At 35.8% G+C, this 25,575-nt stretch overlaps 1 protein-coding gene across 3 annotated transcripts in view; it reads left to right on the top strand.

Annotated features, from left to right (window-relative positions):
• The window catches only part of VPS50 (VPS50 subunit of EARP/GARPII complex), an 84,936-nt gene that overhangs the window by 25,393 nt on the left and 33,968 nt on the right, over nt 1-25,575 (top strand). For all 3 annotated transcript variants that reach the window (XM_032112070.1, XM_032112081.1, XM_032112061.1), the window contains 9 exons: nt 1,838-1,936; nt 4,925-5,065; nt 8,190-8,325; nt 12,955-13,052; nt 13,748-13,842; nt 14,489-14,587; nt 17,834-17,924; nt 19,444-19,620; nt 24,577-24,695. In XM_032112070.1, the coding sequence (XP_031967961.1) occupies nt 1,838-1,936; nt 4,925-5,065; nt 8,190-8,325; nt 12,955-13,052; nt 13,748-13,842; nt 14,489-14,587; nt 17,834-17,924; nt 19,444-19,620; nt 24,577-24,695 (1,055 nt within the window). The remainder of the gene's footprint in view (nt 1-1,837; nt 1,937-4,924; nt 5,066-8,189; nt 8,326-12,954; nt 13,053-13,747; nt 13,843-14,488; nt 14,588-17,833; nt 17,925-19,443; nt 19,621-24,576; nt 24,696-25,575) is intronic.

Here is a 25,575-nt window from a genome sequence, read left to right as displayed (position 1 = left end):
TTCTCTGATAGTGCTTTATTCAGAGCATGTCTGGTTCAAAAGAGTTGATGGACTGACTGTTTTCTTCTCACTCTCACACAGGCCTTGTGAGAGTGAGCACGCTCATTTTCTCCTTGTGGGCAAATACTGATATTGCTTGAAAGGAGACATGCATCTTTACTTCCTTCTAGTAACAACTTTGAAGAGCAAATTCTGGTCTTACCAAAATATGATAACATGTGCCATATTGGTTGGTGAGGGCAATTCACAGCTAGATAAATAATCACATTCAAGATTTTTATTACTTGTGAATTTATAAAAATATCTTATTTTCTTTTGTGAAAGTATCTTATTTTCTACTGGAATTATGCCTGTGCATATGGGAGAAAAACATAAGTCATCCTTGGGTCCATGGAGTATTGCTGATATTAATATAGAATAATATTCTGCTAGTTAAGATTTCAATAATGAGTCTTTTAAATAGTTGAGTATCTTTACTTAAGTCCATTCCTTTTTCCTTGTTTTGTCTTATTTTAATTTAGGTTTTAATATAGAACTTACTTTTATACTATGTTACAAATAAAATACAAGATGGCTAGTGGAAGGAACTATTGAAAAATGTAACTGAAAAGATTAATGTTCTCTGTGTTTAAGAGCTCTGTTCATGGGCAGTTTGATATCCCAGTTTTTTTCTTTGTACAGCTGTTCTGCAAGAAACAAGAGAAGGAATTTTTTTTTTTTTTAAAATCAGTATGTGGCTGAAATTCAAATTGCTGAGTAATGTTTTAGAGAAGTTCTGAATCTTTAGGTTGCTTGTCCTTTTACCATTTGGCTTAGGGAAGAAAGTAAAACAAACAACCCCCACCAAATCTCTAGGATTAAAACCAAAAATATTTTGTGACTAATGATGTAATTAATGAAAATTTTCCAATGGAGTAAGTAAACGTACATGGGGGACTAAACACCCATCTACTGTGGTTTCTATTTTTAAGAGCAAGACTGTACTGCAAGATTATTAAATAATAATTGAAATGGCTTTAGTATCTAGCAAGGAAAGAAAATACTTGCTAGCTGTGTATGTTACTGTATGTTACTGATTCATCCTGCTTTTATTTTTTACATTGTTGGTTGAAAATAGCTAGAGTTAGGCTGTGTATCTGAATATATTACAGCGTCTAAGTGAGAATTATGTTTTTAAGCTACATAGTCAAATTCTTGAAAGCTTTATTAGTCATTAAATACATGACCCTATGGAAGTTTTTTTCACTTAGTTTACATAATAGCTGAACTTCGTTTATTGCAGAGCTGTTCAGTATGCTCAGACACAGCTCTGCTGGCAAAACCAGTAATTGTGTGTCTACTTTCTTTTTTGACTCTCTCAGGTACTGATTGTTGTATAAATGGCTGTCTTGCCAATGAATTTTTAATTCAAATAGTGTTAGTTCCATCTAAGAGATGCAGTCAGAGGGTTAAGAGGTCTATAACTGAATTGCTTGAGCTGAAACCCCCAGATCTGGGTTTTTTAAGGGGTGGAAGTAGACCAACTTCTTTATTGAGGTGCTAGGCCTTCTAAAAGTAAACATCACTTCAAATTAGACTTCAGTGAAATAATGTTCTTTTTCTTGCTTGTTCTTGGGAGTGCTGGAACTTTTTGGCTGACACTGAAGTACTTAGAACTGCAAGAAGTAACATTTAAGCACCTCAAAACAGTCAAGTCCCATACAGTCTTGGTTACTTTACAACTATAATTATCAGACTGTTTAAATAAATGTCATCCTCACTTGCTGTTGTTTAAGTAATGTATTACTTGGCCTGTTTTTATTTAGTGTTTAACCCTTTTTTTCTTTCATTTTTATAGGAACAATTGGATGTAGCACTTTCCAAAATATGCAAGAATTTTGATATCAATCATTATACAAAGGTTCAGCAGGCTTACAGGCTGCTTGGAAAAACACAGGTTAGTACTTATCTTCTGAGGAAGTTACAGAGAATATTCAGCATGAAGCTTTGAGTACTGTGATGGAAACTTATTTTCCTAATTGTTGTGGTTTAATCCCAGGTGGCAGCTTAGCCCCCCACAGCAGGATGCTTCCTCCCCCTTGGTGGGAAGGCAAAGTCAGATGGTGTTCAGCCATCCCCAGGACAGCAGGACTCCATCATGTGTTAACAGTGACTTGTGAAGACAAACTTCATCACTCCAAACATCCCCCTGTTCTGTCTTCTTGCCCCAGCTTTTACTGCTAAGGATGACACCACATGTAATGGAATATCCCTTTGGTCAGCTTTCCTGGCCGTGTCTCCTCCCAACTCCTGGTGCACCCCCAGCCCGACGTGCAGGGTTGGGGTGAGAAGCACAAAAGGCCTTGACCCTGTGTAAGCACTGCTCAGCAATGGCTAAAACTTCCCTAAGTTATCAACACTGTTGCCAGCACAAATCAAAAACACAGCCCCATGCCCCATAATAGCTACTGTAAAGAAAATTAACTCTATCCCAGCCAAAACCAGTGCACGAATGCTGATGGATATTGCTGAGTATACAGAGGTTTTTATAATGCTCAGATAATTTAGCAGTACTTGCTAAAGGTAAGCTGTGTGTTACTGCAGCATGTAGCTTTTTGGACAGGTTATAACTGTAACTGTTGCATATTTCAGCTCTGTTTGTACTACTCTTGGCACTATTCATTCTATTTGGTCATGTGAATGCTATTTTTTTATAGCTAGGTCTGTGTTTCTGGGTTGTGCACAACCTCTGCCTTGAGTATTTCCATTTTATATTGCACTCTTAACATGGTGGGAATGGTACATGTGAGGAGGTAGTTTTTTTGCAGTAAAATACATCCCATGGCACGTCAGACACATACTGTGAACGTGTCCTGAAAGTTACATCTGTGTGCGCTTAGAGCATTTTCTATGTAAATAAGAGAAGACCCAAGTTCTCCCATAGGATGGAGTTCTCTTCTGTTTGGTGCACTGCCTTGAGGCTTCATACTGGCTTGTTTTTCTGAGAAGGCAGTCAACCAGTTTCCTTCTGCAGCAGGTCTGAAGTATGGGAGATAATATCAAGGTCCTGTGAAGTAAAGAGAAAGGGTAAGGAGACTTGAAAGTCTTGGAGGCATGTTTTGTCAGTGATCAGTGTTCATAGCACAGTGAGGCTGCACGTGGTGGTGCCAGTGTAACAGTGATGATTTACTTAGGCAAGAGATTCTCCCAGAAAGATTTAGTTGCTAAAGATCAAGTCAAAGAACCTGTCCCCTGATGAGCACAGGACAAGAACCCCATTAATGTTTTATTATTCTTGTTTTTTTTAATGGTATTTCCAAATGTCAGAAGCATATCTGATATAAGATTGCCTTTCTTGGGTTTGTTTTAAATTTTTGTTTGTTTGTTTTGCTTCTTTCTAATTAGAACCTTTCTAGCAAAGTTGGGTTCTTTTTTTCCTGACTTGGCAGTGTAGCTCTGCAATAGGATAGAAATGGATTTATCTTCCCATACTTTGTTAATGTGCAGAACTATTGGAATGCAGCTTAAAATCAGAGAAGAAGATTAATTAGACTTTTTCTTCTTTTAGTGCATTGTATGCAATTTCTTATTAACTGAGCAAAAATGGATACAATTCATTCACTGCTCCAAGTCAAGTGCATGGCATGTTGAGAAAGGCAGATTTTTTGTTGGAAAGGAGTGAAGTTTCTGACAAAACTGAAGTGTTACTTGTTACTGCATGGTTTTGCCTGCTTTGTTCCATTTAGAGTGACTTGTTTTTGACATTCTTTTTATTAAAGTAAGTATTTTGAACTTGTCCTGAAAATAATTTAGTTGCATTGTTATTGAAATATCTCCCATACTGACCTCTTTGCAGTAAACAAAATGTCAAGATCCTTCGGTATCTTCAGTACTTTTCATTATTTCATTTGTCATTCTGTTTTCTTTGGCTAATTCAAGTCAGGACTAGCTGTAGAAGATGGGCTGTTTCAATAGAGTTTAAGCAGAATTCTTCTTCATTTCTTATGGAGTAATTGAGTTCTCAGCTCTTGTCAGTAGGTAAAAATGTCAAATATGAAGTAGTGAAACTGAACATTTTCAAATCTGCAGGATCTGATAACTTTATTCTTGCATATGAAAGACTATTTTTATCAGTTCCTGTATACCATGTGCTGATTATATGTATGTCCTGAAACAGTGAGAAAATTCAGTTTCTGAAATGAAATAATGTTACAGTTTATTAACAACAGGGACACTTGGGAAACACCCTGACCTGAAACTCAGACATGATTATGGCAAAACTAATATGTTATGTAGTCATTAGTCCTTAGTATGTATATGTAACTTTTTGCTGGAAAAAGTAGTCTTTTTTTTAAAAACAAATGTCTTTTTTTTCTATCAAAAAGAGGAGTTTTATAGGAAATTTATTTATAAGATGTGCATGCCTTTCTGTGATACTTAATTCTACTTTGGGTTCTTCGGTCTGGCAAGTGGATGAAGACTTTGTAATCATGCTTTTAATTTTAATGATTGCAAAGGAAATACTTTTTATGTAGTTGGAAGTGTTTCCACTGGGAGAAAGAGCATGAATCTCAACTAATTTTTTTTTGACACATTATCAGTATTTGGGAGGGTAAATAAATGAGTGAATAAATTCTATAATTAGCTATATTATATAGCTGTAAAATTAATATTTATTAGTGACAATGTACAAAAAAAAGATAAATTATAGAGGGAAGATGGCAGAGGAAACTGGTTTTACTTGTAATACCTGAACTCTTTTATGTGACCATATTGTAATATCGCCAAGATCTATGTTAGGTATTTTTGAGACAGAGATTGGAGGACATGCTTACAAGTGTTCAGTACTGAAACAGACTTATGTTAAAAGATGGTGGCTAAAAGGTGATGGTATATGACAAATTGAATTTTACTATTTGATTTTATGTTACTCCATTTCTTTCAGACAGCAATGGACCAGTTACATATGCACTTCACTCAAGCCATTCACAACACCGTGTTTCAAGTAGTCCTTGGATATGTGGAGCTGTGTGCAGGAAACACAGACACCAAGTTTCAGAAGTTACAGTACAAAGACCTCTGTACAGTATGTAATTCTTGCATATATGTATGGTTTTTAATCTGATTTTTTTCACTGTTGTAAGTGTACCTTATGTCAGTACACTCAGTTGTTAACCCTGCAGCTACTCTTGTTTCTTGATACAACTTATGGCCACTTGAGGTATTTGTTACTCACAACTTAATGTTGATTTTGATTGCACTAAATCTTAGGACCTTGGAGTTACTTGCACTCCATCTAACAAACAAAGAGCAACATTTCAAAATGTGTCTCTTCAGTATGATATGCTAGTTATTGGAATAACTATTATCTTTGAACTTTATTCCAGTGCATTTAGGTAGTATTCACAATTTCTCTGATACTGCATTTCAGTAAGAATTTTTGTAAAGATGCTAATTTAACTGGAGTCTTCCCATTTTTCCTGACTTTGTATCATTCACTTTTCATCCTCACATTTAATTTCACTCTTTTGATATCGGGGTAAGGGGCAGCTGTAATACTGAGATTCAAAAGCCTGATGATAGGCAGATCACGGACTGGAAATATCCATGTATTTTCTTCTAGTATAAATTTTAAGTGCAGCTTCTTGCATAGTTTGTAATGTTGTTAGAATGAATTACTGTAGTTTGGGTAGCATTTTTAGTTCACTCTTTAATATTTTCACTTGTGATTTTACTGTTACACTTTGAGAAATTTTCTAAAACTTCAGTTATGGGGAAGAAGAATGTGAGATATTTTAGGTGGTTCTAACATTGATTTACGATTTGGTATCGTAAATGTTCTTTAGGATGTTTATTTCAGTCACAGATTAAGCCCTCATCATACTTCATCAACTTAAGGACCCATCCCATCAGTTCCAATTTATTAAATTAAAATACAGTCACAAGGACATTGAAATTCATATTCTGATCTATTTTCTGTTCTTTCACTTCTCTTATCTCCTGGGATCATGTAGCTTCCACTAGTAAACAACACATCTGCATTGAAAAACATTTCATTTTAAAGAGGTGCCGCTTTGACTTAAAAAGCTTACATAATCTAAGAGCCTTCATATAAATGAAAGTGTGATATGCAAAATAGATTTATTGGAAATAATTGACTTAAGTGTTCATGAACATAATGAGTAAGATTCTGGATAGGTGGTATTTCCACTTCACTGAGATGCATTCTAGCTGCAGAAAGCCAGCAAACCCTGATCTTTGTTGTTTGGATTGCAGTCTTCCATTTTTTGCTATGAGCCTTCAGAGTGGTTTTATTTTCATTTCTTAGTTTCTAATGAACTTTTCTTTTAAGTTTCTCTTCTTTTTTTGGTTTATAATTCTGTATGCCCTTCAGATAATTCCTTGATAATGCTAATGATACTAAGCCCATTTATTTACACTTACAAACTACTACTGAGCTGCTTCTGACCACTTCTAAAATACAGTTTGTGTATTACTGTTTATCCTTATATTTGAGCGTGTGGAGGAATCTTTCAGGTGCTTGGAAATATCACATTTTGTATTACACAGAAAGAGTGTGGTTTTAACTGCATGGTTACAAAATTATTACCTCATTATTTTTATTTGTTTTTACTTATGCAAAACCTTAATGAGATGATGCTTAAGTTATGTGACCCTTCAATAGCTGGCATTCTGTATAAAGGAAGGTACTCAGACTTTGGGACTTTAATGTACTATGAATGTTGCTGTAATTGCATTGAAATTTGCTTTTTAAATTTTTCTTTACTATCTTGGTAACCATTAGATATTTAGGGACAGGCTGCAGATGGGAAATTTTGGTCTCTTACAAACCATGCTGTTCGGTGTTGGTTGTTACCTATTGCAATGCATTTGCGAAATCAGGATGCTGAATATGATGAACTATCATAGCAATTCAATTTCTAACTTCCTGTAGAAAAAACAGCAGGTTTTCATCTCATGCATTCGGTTGTTGGGGAATAAATTGTTTAAGACTGAAATATGAGCCTTCTTTCCCTTTGTTTAGTTCAAGTGAGAGCCCTCTTCAGGCTACCTATGCTGTTAAGCCAGGATGCCCTTAACATATAAAGGGTTATGGAGTACTTACTCTAATTAAATAAGGGAAATAATATAAAATTGAGTATTCCTTTTGAGGCAGATAGTCTGCTGTGTGTTTCTCAAAATCTGTCAAAATGAACTCATCTAGCTTATTTCCGTTGTATATGGTTAGTGGGGGACTAAAGTGGCTTTTTTCTTTGTTTTGTTTGCATCTTTTTGGAAGTTGAATACTGGATATTGTAATAATGTGAGTCTTTTAAAAAAGAATAATATTTTCAGAAATTCTTAAGCATTTATCAAAGTTAGTGCTTATACATTCAGAGTTGCTGTTTCATTGTTGAGTGTTTCTTTTCGTAGCAATATGCCATGCTTTTACATCTTTTCTCTTTTTGAATATTGCTGGAGCAGGGCAAAGCTTGGCTGCTTCAGTCTCAAGATTTGATTTTCTTTATTCTAGTATAAGCTTAAAGAAATTCAGTTGTTTCCTTAGTCTGTATTGAATTATCTTGGTATTTAGTAAGTAATCCTTTCTTCCTGTCCACCTGAAAGTCAGTATGTCTTCAAGTATAGTGATCTGCACAAACTTTCGATTTTACGTACTAAAAGCCCTGAAATACAGCAAGAGTAACATTTCCTGATAAGGTAGTAGTGAAAATTGCTGAATCAGCAAGTTTGTTTGTTTTTAGACTACTTCTTTAGAGCTCGTTCAACCCAGTGGGGTATTTGCCAGGAGGGCTTCTCTGTAGCACTGAAATACAAAAGTCTGTATCATTGAACTGACTCACTGGGGTGGCTGCATCCTTCTGATAGTGAGATGTGCTGACCGTTAGACTTCATGGCTTTACTTCTCTCTCTGTGTCACTGCAGAATAAATGTAGGAGGTAGTTAACATACAGGCCAATTGAGAAAAGGAAAAAAAAAAGCCACTAACAAAAGCGCTTTGTACTTTTGAACAGCATTTGATCAGTTGACCAAAATCAGGAATCTGTCACCTCTTAAAATACGTTTAAAAATGAAATTGATGTATGTCAGCTCAGCTGTATGAATTTGGAGAGTTTTGTATGGTTTGTGTCACTGCAGCAAAAAATGAACACAATTTTGAAGTTTCACAATGCTGTTTTGTTTTTCTGTAGCATATTACATCAGACAGCTACATCCCATGCCTTGCTGATCTCTGCAAAGCCCTCTGGGAAGTCATGCTCAGTTACTACCGAACGATGCAGTGGCATGAGAACCATGACCAAGATGAGGCAGCAGTTGTGTCTTCTGGTAAGAAACTTCTGGAAGCAAAACTTGGATATTTGGAAATAACTTTTCTTGTGCTCAAGTTATTAGTTTGTGTGTTGGTATCTTTGAGGTCTTGGCTCAGTGCCTTCAGCATTTGTGCTTATAGTGTGCAGTAAAGACTGAAACACTCACTGGATTTTTTTTGCTCTTCAGTATAAGGTTAATTTTTTAATGAATATTTGTATGTGCCAGTCTAGCAGATACAAAGTATTTTATTTTAAACAGTGCTTAAGCTAAACGTCCTTCCCCTATTGTGTGGAATCTTAAAAGCAGTTAATAAAAAAATTTTAAAATGTGTTTTTGCTGAAGCTGTTTTTTGATTTGAGGCCATTACTTGAGATGAAAGTTTTTATAACTATATCAGACGTAAAATTCAGAGTTGAAATATTTGTTTTTGAGATGCACTATGTGAAGAAAGATTCTAAAGTTTTGATTGAATTGCCCATTGTCAATAATATTTATATTTACATTTTAAAAAAGTTACATTTTCTTCTCTCGTTTCCATTTTGCTGTGGTTTTTGCTGATGTAAAACCAAGCAGGTACCATAAAGTACTTATTTCATGGAAAAATTATCACAGTAGACTCCTTATTCAGCCACATATGTACTTATAAAACTAGTTCCACTTAGTGTTGTTACTTGCGCTGCCCTGAGGAAAGAAAATAATTGGCACTCTAAAGCCTTTTACAGAAACTATTCAGCCTAATATATATATATATATAGAGTATATATCTATATATCCCTAATAAAGTGATATATACAGTCACATGCATAATTTTAAATGCGGTGCTTTTAAATGCATGCCGGAGTGTTTTGGTATGTCTATTACTAATCTTCTGTCACTCAGTTTTTAATTTTCTGGAGGAGATGTGGCTTAGCCATAATGTACAACTGAAATGTAGGTCTACTGAATCACTTTTTCAAATACCTCGGCAATGATAAAGCGCACAGAAGGGAATTTTACAAGCACAGTATAATTTCAGAGGGACTGTAAATATCTACTGGTTGGTTTTTTTTCTAAAACTCATTGCTCATTCTGCGGTAATTATTAAACCTGTACATGGAATTCTCATTTCATACTTGTTGATTTAATGGCTGTGATATGTGGTAAAGCCAAAGCAAAATTCCTGTAAAAAAGGCATGTGTGTCAGAAGGAAGCAGGGAGGCAGTTCAGGAGACTATGCTAAAGTTTTTCCTCAAATAAGCCTTATAGACTGGAGCAATAGTTGTACCACTATGTCTGGCTTTTATAATTTTGGGAACTCAAGGCTGTCCCAGTATTGTCCCAGTTAATGTCAGCACTCTGAGAAAGTACCTTAAATGTGTCAAGGGACTCTTGATCTTAGGGCACAGGCACAACTGTAGAAGTTGGACTTCAAAGACATTATTTATATAGCTCTTTGTATTTTAATAGTGAAACTTATCCAAAAGAAGTCCTTAGAAAGACAGAATTAAGTATTTGTATGTAGAACTTTTTCACACATTTTCTCTTCAGTAAGATTAAACTAAAATTATCAACATAACATGAAATTATTTCTACGTCATATTCAATGAGCTGCTACTTATTCTGTGATTTTGTTGTTTGTACAGTAAACAGCAGATTGTTGTAATTTGGGGTTTCATCCCTGAAAATAAACTACTTACTAGAAAATTTTCCATTACACTGTTTGTTGTAGTCAGAGCACTGTTTATGTTTTTAGTAAAAAGTCAAACAGAAAATGAGTTTTAATGGGACCTATGCAGATCATTTTTGTCTTTCCTGCTCGAATCAAAGTTAACTTCGAAGTCACTGGTTTGTGTGAGGGCATGCCTGGTTCAGTTGGATTTTCACATACCATGAAATTTACTATCATGTTGATGCAATTTACATGTATTCATGAGACAATGATTTAACAGAAGACCTGAAAGTGAGTGGTAAAATGATCACTATGGCATTTAAACTCCTGATTTCACAAGTGTAATCCTAGGGGTAAAAGTTGGTAACAACTCTAGTATCTATAAAAGATTCAAAGAAAAGCAAGAAGAAAATGATGTAGGATGTAAATTGAATTTCAACCATTTTAATTTTCAAAATGTTTTATTTATAGTACTGTGTAAATTCTGTGCAAGACCTGCTTAGTATTCAAAGAGTGAAGCTAGAGGACAGAGATTTGATTGATTCCTTTTTTTGGCTTTCCTCTACCATACAAGGATTAAACAAAAACCTTTTGTTATGGGTGAAAGCAGCCTTTTTGAATTTTTGAGAAATACTGAAAAACCTGAAGAATTACTGTATTTAAATCAGGCATCTAGAATAATAACTCCTGGGTGGTTTTGTTCCTTATTTTTATGTGTAGTTATGAATATTTATATGTTCTCTACCTGTTCCAAATTCCTCAATGCAGAATGTGTAAATGCTTGTCCAGTCCTTGATTTTCAAGGAAGTTATCCTAAATTAATGTGTTTGCATGTGTGAAATTAGCTGCAGTGCAGTTCATTCAAAGACTGGAAACAAGACATTCTAGCATGACTGGCCATAAACCAGGAGCATTGGGAGACTGACAGAGAGAGAATATTGCATGATTTTTTTGGTGAACAATAACATTTATGTTGCAGTGTCTGTCCAACCATTCCTTCATGAACGGCAGCTTGTGAGTACAGGTACTATGGTCTTAATCTAGAGAACTGGTCAAAGGCACTGACTTGTTTAGGATTGGCTTCAGTCTGCAGGAGTTTAGAAGAGAGGAGGTTGCAGAAATGTATGAAGAGTGTGCTGTTGCTAGGATTGCTGGTTTTGTTTCCTTGGACAGTCTGAGAAAGGTTAAATCCACTTAGAGGTTTTCTGCTTGGGTTATTCTTTCTGTTTATGTTTCATTTAATCTTCTGTGGAAGATCAGGAAAATGCATTTGTCAGAATTATTGCTTTCAGAAGATGAGCATATTGAGGTACAGTTACTAAATTATAATTTATGTAGGCAGTAGGTAATATTTGTTTTATGATTTTTCTTTCATAAGTAAAATCTTTTTTGCATGCCCTGCAACAGTAGATGTAGTACGGAATTATGTTTAAGGCTGTTTTATGTGCAAACAAGACATTCATCATCTCATTTTGACTTATTAGGGTAAATTCTCAGTTAACCTGCAAAAGCAGTCTCAATATCTTTACACAGGAAAAAATTGAACACAGCTTTGCAGCCTTGGAAGAAATTAATATCCCTAATATAAACCCAAATTCCCAACTGTATTTTATTATGTTTTTAATTTTGATGAGGAGTTATTCAATTGACAGTACTGGAGCTTTTACATTCTGGCTGGTTTTTATGCTGGTTCTGTGTTCTTGAGTTCCAGCTGAGTGGGCAGACACTTTAACTCAACTGGCTTGCCAGTTGTTCTTGGTAGTGTTTGTATGTTCACTACTGTAATCCCTAGCTTGCAGGTAAAGCTTTCTCAGTGTTTGATAAAGTTCATAATTTAATAACATGTCCAGACACACCTTATGGCTCCATCTGCAAGAAATCAAGCAAGGCCAGCATCCTTCTCAGTATTCATATTCCCCACATAATTTAAATGGAGGTGCAGATGTAGAAGATACCATATTTTTGTCGTTCCTGTTAAACTTACATAAACATAATAGGCAATAGTTCTTGTTCTGAGAAACATACGCTGGAAAGGTTCGAATCAGAAACCAGATGGTTGATGGGGAGAAGGACAATGTAAATGATACTCTTTTACTTAAAAAGAGTCTGGCCTAGGACTGGGAGAATGAGTCACTGCTAAGTGCTGTTTATAATTGGTGATTGTTGCAGAAGGAAACTCTGCTCACTTGACAGTGAGCACTGGATGATCTGAAGAAGATACAATCAAAACATGGTCAGACTGCTGTGCTCTTGTGTATTTTGGTTTAATTGAATTGTCAGTGTCTGATACAAGTCTTAACAATTCCCGTTAGTGAATGTTTTTTCTTTCCTTCTCTTAAATATGTGGTAGTCCAGGCAATGTTGCAGGGTCTGTTCTGCACACATCTGAAAGGTTGATCAAAATCTTGTATCCAGCATCCCATTCCTTACTGGCCTCTTTAGTAAGGTGCACACAATATTTACATGATATTCACCTAGACTGCCAGTTCTGGATTCAGGGCAAGGCATGACAAGGAAAGAGCATTTACTTTGTTGATGAAAATTTCTGAGTGCTGACAAATTGAAGACAGATGTACATTCTTTATGTTTCTGGACTCTTCTTCAGTAGACAACAAAATTAGACATGAAAAATTGCTCTTTTCTCTAAGGAAGGTGAAACTAAACCAGGAGTTTTTCTGGAAAAAGCTGTGAAGCCTAGTAATGAAGAACTGCAAAGGTCAGTCAGAGTTAGCTCTCAGTGTGATCCTTGTAGCACATTGCTACCTAAGGAACAGTATTGGGACAGGTATTTGGTATGCAGGTGATGAAACTTTCCTGGTCTGCATTAGTATATAATGCTTATATGTGCATTATTCATTTCCGTTCAAAAGTTTAGAGCAAAGTAGCTCTTCTGGAGTTTGCATAATTGATAATATGGTAGTAGCTAAAGAAATTTGATTCTGTGTAGGATAACTTTCAAAGCTTTTGGAAATATTTACAATGCCTTTAACTTGAAGTTTCAGATGGCAACAATGTGATTGGGACTGAAGAGAACAGTTTTGACCGCAACTATGTAAAAAAGAAATTGGAACATGGGCTTTCACGAATATGGCAGGTATGGGTTTTGAATTTTGTTTCCCCCTAAATATTTATTCCCTCCCTTCCAGCTCTCAGGTATTAATTACAGTTATATTTATACTAATGTTCTTAAGAAATTTCTCCAGGTTTTTTTTAAAGTGATTTGTTTTGATTTGAATGTATCAAGACCATGGAAATGCAATTTCTATGACTCAGTGGTTGCAATGCTTCCAAACTCAGTCAAGATACCAAAACACAGTAACAGGACTTTCAGTCTGATTCTATTTCTTTCAACCTTTGTGCTGCCACACAATCTATTTTCTTATCATGTGCTTTTCTCTGTATACTGCTTTATATTTCTGGTATAACCATAGCTATGAAGAACCTGAAGCCTTGTGAACCTGCCTGGTTTCACAGTTTTCCTGGTGTGACTGCTGGATCAGTTTGATGTGCAGTGTCACCCAAAATGTATGATGAAAAAGCTGAGTTCTGTCTTTGTGTTGACAATAAAGCATCTAGGATTGACTCTGTGTTATAGAGTGCTAAAGACACTGATTATAAAATTATTTTAGAGAAATTACCCATGTTATAGAAAATAGAATTCTACGCTAAATCTCGAAAAAAGAATTTATAAGTGCAAGAAACCAAAAAGTGTTAATAAACCAGATATCCAAACCTTCACTTTTTGTCTTCAGTGTATTAAGTATACAAACACTTGTTTGTGTTTTGCAGGATGTTCAATTGAAAGTGAAAACGTATCTTCTGGGAACAGATCTGTCTAACTTCAAATACGACGACTTCATATTTGTACTTGATATTATCAGCAGGTATGCTGGTGTGGTCGTAAGACCTTTCAGTACATGTCTGCAAACTTGAGCTCTGATAAGATAGCACTGTTGATTAAGGCTGATACTTGCATTTTGATGCCAGTTTCATTCAAATGTGCTGGTAGCTTGAAGAGCAATTCTTTTTTATTGTGAGAGTTTATGAGGATGTATTTGGGAGAGGTAGCATGAACTGCTTTGCTCCCAAGTAGTGCTTAAGCATGATACGATTTCAGTACTGTCTCCCTTTAAGGTTTGGGATGCACAGGTCTAATGATTGTTTTTCTAAGAGCTTTTAGAAGGAGTCTCAGTTGAGCAGAAAAATACTGTGGTACTGCCAACCTGTACAATATTATAGCCTTCTATTTTGGTAATAAAATGACAGATTGAGACTGTGAACTGACAGCTTTCCCTGTGTAGTGGGCTCTCAGAAATACGTTTATTTTGCTATGGCTCTTTGTCTCTCTCTGTATGATACACAATGATAGGATTTGAAGGAAAATGAGACATGGACTTTTGTGGAATGCAACCTTAACATTACAATGTAACACTGATGCTCTCCGTTTATGAAGATACCTGTACACTCACAGTTGGAACACCAGTATTAAGAAATCAATAAATAATTCTAAACTCTGTTTTATTACTCTAGGCTGATGCAGGTTGGAGAAGAATTTTGTGGCAGTAAGTCTGAAGTTTTGCAAGAATCTATCAGAAAACAAAGCGTTAATTATTTCAAAACATACCACAGGTGAGACAATTACATGTGCAGTGAATGATTCTAATGACGTTTATTATTGTTGGGTAAACGCTTTCCAAAGGAATTCCACTGCATAATGTGGGATGACAGAGTATGTTTCATGATGAGAATAAGGCTCTGAAGCCTGCAGAAGGGAAGAGGATAGAGAAGCGTTTGCTTCCACCGTGTTTGTGGGAAACCATAGCTCTGAAGCAGGCAAGCCAGATAAAGGTGAAAAGCTTTTTTATGTAGAACTTCAGTAGTTTTTTAGGTTGCGTCTTGTCTCCTGGCATCCTGAGGAGGAATGCCTCTGAAGTCCATACCTTGTAGCAAAATTGTGACTTCCTTTTCTATGCTATTGCTTAAGGAGACTCATCATGTATGACTATGAAATATTTTTTTTCAATATGCAGTTCTGTCTTGCATCAAATAAGGTATTTAGAACTGAGTCCATCCTTTTGAGTTGTGTTTTCACAGCTTTTTCATTGGCAGGATTAAATTACATTTCAGTCAGCTCTTGTCATATCTGAGGCCAGTCATGTGTTGTTGTGGACAGGCATTCTCTGGACTCAGATATGTATATGGCTATGACAGCTTCAAGACTTGTCTTTTTATTTGTTTGTGTTAGTTGTCTTGATTTTCCAAATGTTTTGGTTTGTGTCATTGATAACTTTTTAATTCTAGTTGTCTAGCATTATGTTCTTTCTGCATGTAAAAAGCTAGGAAGATATGAGAAGAAATACAGCACTCCATGCTCTAAGAAATGCTTATTTTCCTAGTCTTGATCTGTTGTCCTCTGTTTTTTGGGAGCTGTCACACAACTAATACATCCAGACCCATTTGAAAAGTCTGAGACTTTCTGCCTAAAATGTATAAAGTATGAAAATTAGGGCAGGAGAACATGAAGCAGTGTCTAAATTCAGAAGATCAAAATGTGGTTTGGAATTTCTTCCAGCTTTTGTAGTTTGTAGCTAGGAATTCTTTCTGGACATTTGATGAAGACCTCAGTTTGAGTTGTCTGAAAAACTTGAGCCTTAGTCAGATCCACATTATGTCTTGTCAAGAGATAGCACCTATTTTTATTTCTTGAAAGTTCTCTGAATCCTGAACTGAATTTCATGAACTGATTTTGGTCTACCTAACCATCTTTTCCTACACTGACTTACCACTTAATGCCTTATTGGGTTAAGTAAATATCATTTTTACTGTTATGGTTTTGCTTAACAGCTTAAGGACTCATAGACTAATTTTCTGAATTATCTTTGAGTAAAATAAAGGTTAAGGAGCATTGATGGAATATGTATAAAAATAATAATTTTTTGAAATAACTTGTGTTTTTTAGGATAATGTAGTTCTTGTGAAAAGAACATGAAATATTTATTGACATGACTTAAGTTATGTGAGACCTTTTAATAATTTCTACATGTTTTATGCTGCATGGGTATTGTGAAGATTAATTGAATGATGTTTTCATCCTCAGAATGAAAAATATAAAAAACCCCTGTCTCAGAGCTGTATCCCCTAGGTTGTATTAAAAAAAAGCTTTAAGCATCTTGCCTTTTCAGATCAAGCCGATGTGGCTTTCACTCCTCTTGGGTATTTAATTGGAGGGGAAAAAAAAAAAGCAGTAGTGCTTTTAAGGATTCATTAGTACATGAAAGCTACACAGAGCTGAAATACTTAGAGTCCAGGAGTAATCAGTTCTTTGTTTTTGTAATTTGACATACGTGGCCTCCTGAGCCAGTGTGGTGTTATAGAGAACGGCCAACATGGAGAAAATATTGAAAGGAATTGGCCATGTGTTTCAAAAAACATAGAAGGGAACATAGTACTAGAGCATACATGAAGGCTTTTTTTTTTGGATGGAAATTGATTGTTCTGATAAATCAGAATGGGCTTTTGGCAAAGAGCATCAGTAAGGTGATTTTTGAAATGCAATTTACTTTTTGTACTGATACACTTGTAAAAAGGTGTGTCTGATCACTAAAGCTTTTCAGGGAATGAATGCATCAGGTCTTCATGCATTCCCCTTTCTAGATGTATATGCTGGTGAAAATTTAGAGCATTTATTCAAATATTGTCAGAACCTCAGTTTCAGATTTGAAATGCTACAAAACCTGTTGTGTGGCTTTTAAATGTTTGCTTTTCTATGACTCTTTTGCCTTAGTCTCCCTCACAAAGAATTTTAATCTGTAATGCTGGTTTTCACAGCATCTCTATCTACTGTTTCTGTTGGCTTTACTGTGAGAAGATCTGCAAGCTATGGGTTCTCAATGCCCTGAAAATAGCACTTGTAGTCTATTTGTATTTAGCTGGTGAATTTAAATAGACGCAGCACAATTCAACACATTGCTTATCTCATTGTGGCAAGCAAATTTTAATTTTAGTGGTGGTTGTAGTTCATTATTGAAGTTGTGGTATTGCTAGAATATTTTATTGCCTAATTAGAAACCCAGTGCATAATTTACCAACTGTTCCTTGTTAAACGAAACAATATGCCCTATATTAAGAAGAAAAGATAGAGCAATATGATCCCAAAAAGCACTTATTGCTGTCTTTTCCTATGTGTGTTCCACTTATGTGGCAAAATTTTTTCATTATTAAAGATATTTCTGCTTATGACAGAGTGGAGGCTTTTCTAGTGATTAAAAACAGAGTACAAAAAATGCAGAGATGTAATGGCTTGATTACTTTTCCTTATTACTGTATTGATACCAAAGTAAAATTAAGCTATGAAGAAAATTAGAGATTTATAGCCATTTAACTTTTTTTTTTCTCTGACAAGCTGAGACGTCTGTAGAATATTAGTTCTGTCCAATTCCCTTTGCTCTCTGTTGGCTTCAGTGTGTTTGAAAAAAAGCATCTGTCCTATGTGAGCTCTTGAAAGCTGTTGTGCTGCTAGTAGAGGGTTTGTATGTATTATATTGCTTTCTACAGTTTACAGAGGAAAAAAAGTCCAGTATTTCTGCATAATTGTAGGTGTCTATAATTTGTAATGGTTTCAACCAAAAAAATTTGTTTACAAATTTTGGAGATAGTCTCAAAGAATATCTTTCTCAGAGGTGTCATAAAAAATACACTGTTTTAGTATGCACACCTTTTGGGTGGTTTGTTGGTTGGAAGAATTACTTAAATACTTGTTTTAAGGTGTAACTTTTTGTACAGGTTTAGAAGGAGTTTTTCACTGCAGAAGTGAAGTAATTGACAACTTTGTGATTTACTCTTTCTGCCAATTAAGAGTATTCATTTGTGTTTCAGAACCCGTCTTGAAGAACTAAGAATGTTTTTGGAGAATGAGACCTGGGAACTTTGTCCTGTTAAATCAAGCTTTAGTATTTTGCAGCTTCATGTACGTTCTATGAATAAAACATACAAATGTATTAATACTTGAATAACTAAGAGTCCAGGTGTTCTAAGAAGCAGTAAGATCCATGAACTACTGTACAAGTGTTTTTAATGGCTTCTAAAAGCTCCTCAATTTTACTTCTATGGTATTAGAAACTTAGGGTCAAATGGTTTTGAAACAGTAGTGTCTCTGTTTCAGGCAGGCAGAGGTTTTTGTGGAAGATGCTAGAGTTGTAAGCATAATGTTAGCCTTTATTTTTCATGTTTCAATGTACTGTTAATATGTCCGGTTTTATTTTCTAAATTATTTATCTGACAGTAAGATGCTAAAAGATGGGTGCTTAAAAGTAGTTGCATGAGCACTCACTAGCTTGTACCAATTTGGCATCTGTTTCTGAAAACATAGGTCATATGGGCTCATTTGGAAAGGAAGAAAATTCTTCTGTGGTGAAGCCAAACAAGTAATCAGTGTACTCACCTTCTAATCACCTGAAGTGATTTTTTCGATTTTTAGCATGTGGTAGATGAAATTAACTTGTTTTGCCAAATAAAACATGGTGCCTGTGATTAAAACTATGACTAAAGTTCAAAAATCTTTTAGCACAGCAATGTTAAGCAAGATCATTCTGCAGCTTCTGTGGAGTTAACAGCAGCAGTAAGCAATAGGCTACTGGGTCACTAAAAGTACAGAGGGAAAGGAAGGGAGGACCCTCAGCAGCATCTAGCAGCAAAAGAAATAATATTTTTAATAAAGAAATGGGATCATAAATCCATACATACTGCTCAAGGGACTGGAGCAGCCAGAAATGGCAGGAAGTTACTGATTTGTTTAAGCAAACAGAAATCTAACATTGTAGTCCTTTTAGCTGCGTGTGTTTTGATCTTTAAACCTTTAGTAAATTGAAAATATACATTTTGCCCTTATGAATATCAATAGCTAGAGTTTAACAGATAAAAATGGTATGTCATCTGAGATAAATTGTGTTTTTTAGAAAAAAAAAGTCAAAAATCATGCCTCATGGATCCTGGTTGGTCCATATACTTGCAAAAGTTTGTGCACTCACCCGGTGATCAGAAACTCTGCAGTGCATTTGGGAAGTAAAAAATTTTGAGAACTTTTTAAAAATAAAGTATCAACAAGAAAATTTCAGCTTTAGTAAATTACTAGGTAACTTGTGTAAAGCAAACTGCATTTTTGGTAGAATTTAAGTCTTTTTCTATCTCCTTATTTCTGTGAAATAAAGAACCCAATTAGTTTTCACCTAGTTTTAGACAGTGAATACTTTCAGAATGCAGATGTATTGCATGTTGTAGCAGAAAACTGCTAAAATTACAAAGACAAGCAGTGTAAGGTTGCCACTTTCAAGATTAGCTTGAGCCAGCTTGAAAAGCAAAATAAGCAGCAAACTTTGGCTAAAAGTTAATTGTCCACAGGTTTGTTGTTATCCTCTGTTTTTATGGAACTGGAGTCAGAATAATATTGAAAATGCCTGATTAAAATTGTAATTTATTTCTATTGCTAGGAATTTAAGTTCATGGAGCAGTCACGGTCCCCATCCGTGTCACCGAGTAAGCAACCTGCCTCAGCAATTTCATCAACGGTAACGTTGTTTGAGCAGTACTGTAACGGAGGAAACCCCTTTGAAATTCAGGCCGACAGCAAAGATGATGAGACAGAAGACGTGTTAGCTTCCAATGGGGTATGGAGTGTTTCAGGAAAATAGAAAAAAAAAATAAAAGCAAATGGTGCTTTCAGTAAATTATGATTTATTTTGTGTAGCAATGATGGCAAAGTGTCTTAGTACAAGAATCTGTTGCCTGCAGTACTGTGCTGCTTTGCTTTTACACATGCCAGAAAGCCAGGCATCCTGTTTAAAGTTCAGTTTGTTTTGCACTGAATCAGCACTTTTTTTCCACTGAAGTCAAGTGTTCCTGAAGGTTAGCAAGACATGTTCCACCTAAATTAGTATTTTTCCAGGGGTTTAAGTTAGCTTTCTTTGTGGAGATAATTTTATCATTTTAGGACTTGCTTTCTGGCTTCATAGGAAAGAATCATTGTGGGTTGCTCCTTTTGTTGTGCTTGTTCACACCTACGTGATTTGCTATGGATTTTCTGATGTTTGTTACGTCATTTTTAGTTGTAATTTAAATGCTCAGGACACTCTCTTTATTGTGAGTTCTTCTATAAAACTGAACAACAACTGTGTGGGTTTTTTCAGAAGTCTGCCAAAATCTAGCAGTGATCAAATGTGTTTTAATGTAAAGCTTTGTACCATTCTGTTAAACACTACTTTAGCATGTTTTTGTTAAAGCTTTTGTTCTTGTTTATCCCTTTGATGAATAATGTTTTCTTGAGCTTAACTTGTGCTACTGAGACTGGATAACATCTCAAGAACAAAAAAGAATAATTGCTGGTTAGTGATTTCAAACTCCTCTGGTACCTTGCAGGTTGCTGCTAGTGAATGAGAGCCTACATTGTTCCCATATTTTTTGTTTAGTGACTTGTAAGCACATACTTGCACTTGTAGAAGGCTAGAATTGTCTTCATTTCTTGACTGTGGATATGTTGAGGTATTTTTATTTCTATCTGCACATTTGTATGAGGTATGAAAACTCTGCAAACAAGTTAGAACAGACCTTCTTCGGTTTTTCCGTTTCTAACATTTTATGCTGCAGAAATCTGTTTCTCCTAGCTTCAAGAAAAATTTAAAAGACATTGTCTTACTCTGTGCTAAGCTTTTGTTTTGACAAGCATGAAATCATTTGATGAAAAAACTAAATAGCAAATGCTGATGAATATGTTGGAGACACTGTTTTGTTGGCTTTCGCCAGCATGAAGTGTCACATTGCTGCCAAGCAGTCTTCTATCAGTAAAAAAGAATCACAGAATCAGTGAATTGTTAGTGTTGGAAGGGACCTCTGGAGATCATCTAGTCCAGCCTCCTTGCCAAGGCAGGGTACCTGGAGCAGGAATGTGTCCAGGTGGGTTTTGAATGTCCCTGAGAAGGAGACTCCATGACTTCCCTGGGCAGCCTGATCCAGTTCTCTGACACTTCCTCATGTTGAGGTAGAACTTCCTGTGTTTTAGTTTATGGCCATTGCCCCTCATCCTGTTGCTGGGCACCACTGAAAAGAGCCTGGCACCATCCTCTTGGCATCAGCCTTTGAGATGTTTATATGCATTCATGAGATCCCCTCTCTGTCTTGTCCAGACTAAACAGGCCCAGTTCCTGCCGTATCTCCTCATAAGAGAGACCCCCTAATCATGTTTGTGGCCCTCCACTGGACTCTCTCCAGTAGCTCCTTGTAATACCTTCTTCTGACTTCAGCTGAATATTATCTTTTCCCTCTTTCCTCCAAAGATGAACCTCTTTTCAGAAGTAGTAGTGCTTGAAGTCTCTTACGGCATCCCACTTCTGGTACCATCTGGCACAGACACTGCAGGCTTATGAGAGGTAGTGGTCCTGCAGGTCTTTCTGGCACTCTTTGTAACCTTCATGAGTTACAAAACATAAATGTAAATCAGACAGAAATTTATCTCTGTGAATGGAGGCACAGGACAGGTTAATTAACTTGTCAGTAGGTGTACAGGACATCTACCAGGGCCGGTACTGGAATGAAGGTATTTTGTGACTGAGGTGACTATACTCCGCAGATGACCATCCTACTTTCCATTTTGACATTTTTAATCTTCTCTCTCTGTTACTATTCCAGAGGCAGGGTAACTGAGGTTCTTGTTAATAGATCCCTTGGGATGGATTAGAGTGAAACACCACTGAATGATTGGTGTTTATACATACATATACATGGCAGGTTTATTTTAGAACAATTTGGTTTCAGTGGAAATGAGGTATGTAGCAGTTTTATCTAGCATGTTATTATCTATAGTAATATAACAATATAAAAGTATCAAGTTATAATTTAAGAAAGCATACAATGAAAAGAAAGAAGGAAAGGATAAGAGTAGATAGTGGAAAGATAACATCACTTGTGGATCCAACCGAGACTTGATTTTTGCAATTTCAGTGTCCATTGGTCAAAGTGATGGTCACAGTCTTGATCTGCTGGGGTTGAGTGAAACCCACCAAACATAAAGTTCACTGGGTTAATAGACATTCACATTCAGGGAGGAGCACCCAGGTACCTCCCCTGGGGGGGTGTTTTACACTGTCTGCTACAACACTCTGGATCATATGCAGTTCTTCGGTGGAAGGCCCCAGAAATGAGTCTGGGGGCACTTTGGGGGTCTTCGATGGTTTGTGGCCCCTTCTAAATGACCTGACTGCTATTTGGCCCTGCTTAGTTGAGCCAGCTATGCCTTATCAGAAGGGGTGAATACCTTAAGGCTTGTGATACCTCCTCGTGGGAAGGACATTGGCATGATAAAAAGCATTATCCTATCTCACAGGATCTGCTTATTCTTGGCCTTTTCCCTTATCTGGCTCAAAAAACGGCTTGTTGCTAAACAAAGGCTGGTTTGTTGTGGTCATGCTCTGGTGGTGGGTGTGCACCCCCTCTGTCTTATGTACATCAGGGGTTTTGTCACCACACAGCTGGGGTGTGCAAACCTGGCCTCAGAAGTGCACCTGCTGTTCTTGCAAATTGCGGATTGTTCGAGCCATTAACCTGTAACATTTCAGTCTCTCACGACTGTTGTTCCAAAGTGCTGACACAGAAAGGACTCCTATTTAAAAAGTAGAAGGTACACCTGTTTTGTTATTCTTTACATAGAAAGGTAAATAACCTGCTTAGGACAACGTAGGATAAAATTTTTACTGAGGTTTTGTGTTTCGGTGTCTTGGCTGACCAGTTAAGGTCGAGGCACATTTTAGCACTGAAAATTGGAATTATTTCAAATGGAGGTTGCAAAATTTTGTTTCCAGAGAATGCAGGCATGTTACCAAATATAGAAAGAAGTAGCATGATAGGGACATAAACAGATAATTTACTTGTCAGTTTATCTGTAGGGTGGGAAGAACTGTCAGGACTTTTTTTGAGAATTTTAAAGTCTTTTGAAGTGCTTAGTTGTTGCCCCTGGACCCAGTCACCTCAGCTATGTATCTTGAGCATCAGTGAGATGCTTTATGTCCCTTTTCTGTAGCTTCTTAAAATGTCTTTGTTGTGATACAGTTAACTTCCAGTATTGTAACACTCTTCAACTTTGATCAATCTTACCACTGCCTATGGGTTGGTTTGAGTGGATTGCCTAAACACTTGTAACTGATTATTGCTACAAGATGTCTGAATTCATTTTAGCACTTTAAAATTTACTGCAGACTGTGCATGTTCAAAATAGATTTATAAGGTCTCTTCAGGTTGAGGTCACTATTTAATTTTTGTGAGTTAATGCATACTTTAAAATACAGATGCATTTGTCTCATAAATAGCTTTTCCAGATCATTAATAGCATTAGATTGAGGAAACTTAATAAAGTATTTTTCCAAGTTAAAAAAAAAATTCTCAAAATAGCTCTTATTCTATGATGTTAAAACAGTTAATTAATGTCAACTGTCAGATTCTTACATGAATAGGAATTATAGTTAACAGTTTTTAGTCAATTTATTGTTCTACTCTCACTGGATTTTAATTGAATCAGCGCATCATTTATTATATTTTAATGCATAATAAGTGGTGGTAATTCTCTGTGCTGATGTTCCAGCCGAGTTAGTTAAACTGTGGTTCTTTTTGCTCTTAGTCAAGGCTGACCTCGGCTCGTTTTTGAAATAAACTGAGCTGCTTTCATTACAACTTTCCTTTGTCTAAAATGTTCATAAGGCAGATATTTTGCCTGGGAATACTAATGGTCTGAACATTTCTCTTGAGTGTCTCATACTATATTCTTTTTTTTCCACTGGAGCTGTTTTTGTTTTTAATTTGTTTGTACAAATGGGGGGTTCTTGCATTTATAACATAGTGCTTTCATAGTGCTAGCCTTTAAAAGTCTCAGCAACTTGGGGCTAGGGCATGCATGACTGAAAAAATACATGTCCTAGTGTGTTTTGGCTGCCAGTTCTTAAGGATCCTGGAGCCAGTGTGTTACCTGTGTCACTACTGACTGTTTGTATAAAGTGGCTTCAAAGCGATGTATGTGTTAAGGAAAAGTCTCTCTCTTCAAGTCTCTCTTCAAGTGCAGGTACATTCTGGAGTTGTGCAAAAAGACTGCAAGTTTTTTTTTGTTTGTTTTGGTTTCTTTTTCTAATTAAATGTGTACAATATAAACAAGTATTTTTGTGAAGCAATAGTTTTTTTCTTCTTGCAATAATAATTAAGTATTATGCAGTGCCAGGGTTTTTTTGTTTGTTTGTTTTACTGCCACTGTATAGATGAATTTTGAGGATTTATTACCCTTTCTTTTTCAGATTATAAAGCAAATTATAAAAGCTCTAATATGTGGGTACTTTATACATCAACTAGAAAGCAAAGCAAACTATTGGTAGCTGAAATAGAATGATGCAAATATTTACTCAATCAACATAATATAATTTGCCTGCTGCATTTTTAAAGAACATGTCAGCAGCCTTTCAACCAGCAAAGTTATTTGTATTGCAATCAAGGTAAAAGCCAAAAAGTGCAAAAAGTGCAACATTAATGAGTGACAATATTATAAGAAAAATAATCGTAGTCAATTTATTATTTTCTTTTTTTTTTTTTAACAGTATGAATCAGATGAACAAGAAAAAAGTGCGTATCAGGAGTATGATAGCGACAGTGATGTTCCTGAAGAGTTGAAAAGAGATTATGTGGATGAGCAGACAGGAGATGCCCCGATAAAAAGGTAAGTAGGCCATGTGCATCCTTGGTATAATTTATCTGCTTTTCATCTCAGTATTCTAATTAGTTCAGTTTGTGTAATCTTCAACAGTGGAATAATAATCAAATAATCATTATGCTGCCTGCATAGTTAGAAGGCTCAGCACTTAGATCTCCAGAATGGGGAGGAGCATTAAACCTCTCATCATTATTGCAGACAAAACCTGAAGAAAGGAACATTTTGAAAGCATATAAAGGCTCTCTGAAGCAGGTAGTGGAAAACTGATTAGTGAGGATTAGATGTTAACTGAAGGTTCTTCTATAGCAGCTGTTGTGTATATGTGTAATTTCTGTTGTGTCAAAAGCAGTTGTTTGCAGACAAGTGGTTTGAGTTTTGGGCTTCTGCTTCTGCAGAACAGTAAACTTCTTCAGGTTAAGAAAAAAAAAAATAGATTCTTCCATAGCTTGAAGGCAGTAATTTTGAATTTTAAATTCTCTTTTTCTTTACAAACACACACGTAGATATATAAATGAATATACATCTTCTATTTTGATGTATATACAAGAGTATTTTATTTATATATATTCATATAAGCAAAGCCAACTTCGTATCCTTTAAAAGGATCTGAAAACAAGTTTCTGTCTAGGACTCTGTACAACTTGGATGTACATTCAGACTTTGTGAAGCAGGCTAACATTTTTTTATGTAGGGTTTGCAGGACAACTAGAATGCCATCACCTGGGTCAGAGCAGAGTAATGTACAAGAGTTGCTGTCCATAGGTTTGTGCTGCGAAATTGAAATTTTTCTAAGAATATAATTTTGAGGTATGGCAGCTGGTAGAAGGTTTCTCTTGTAGAAAATGAAAATGTCTCTAGTTGGATAAATATCAAGTCTAACTTCCTG

This window comes from Corvus moneduloides, chromosome 1 (assembly GCF_009650955.1).
Source record: "Corvus moneduloides isolate bCorMon1 chromosome 1, bCorMon1.pri, whole genome shotgun sequence".
Taxonomy (NCBI): Eukaryota; Metazoa; Chordata; class Aves; order Passeriformes; family Corvidae; genus Corvus; species Corvus moneduloides.
This window is presented reverse-complemented; position numbering and strand designations above follow the sequence as displayed.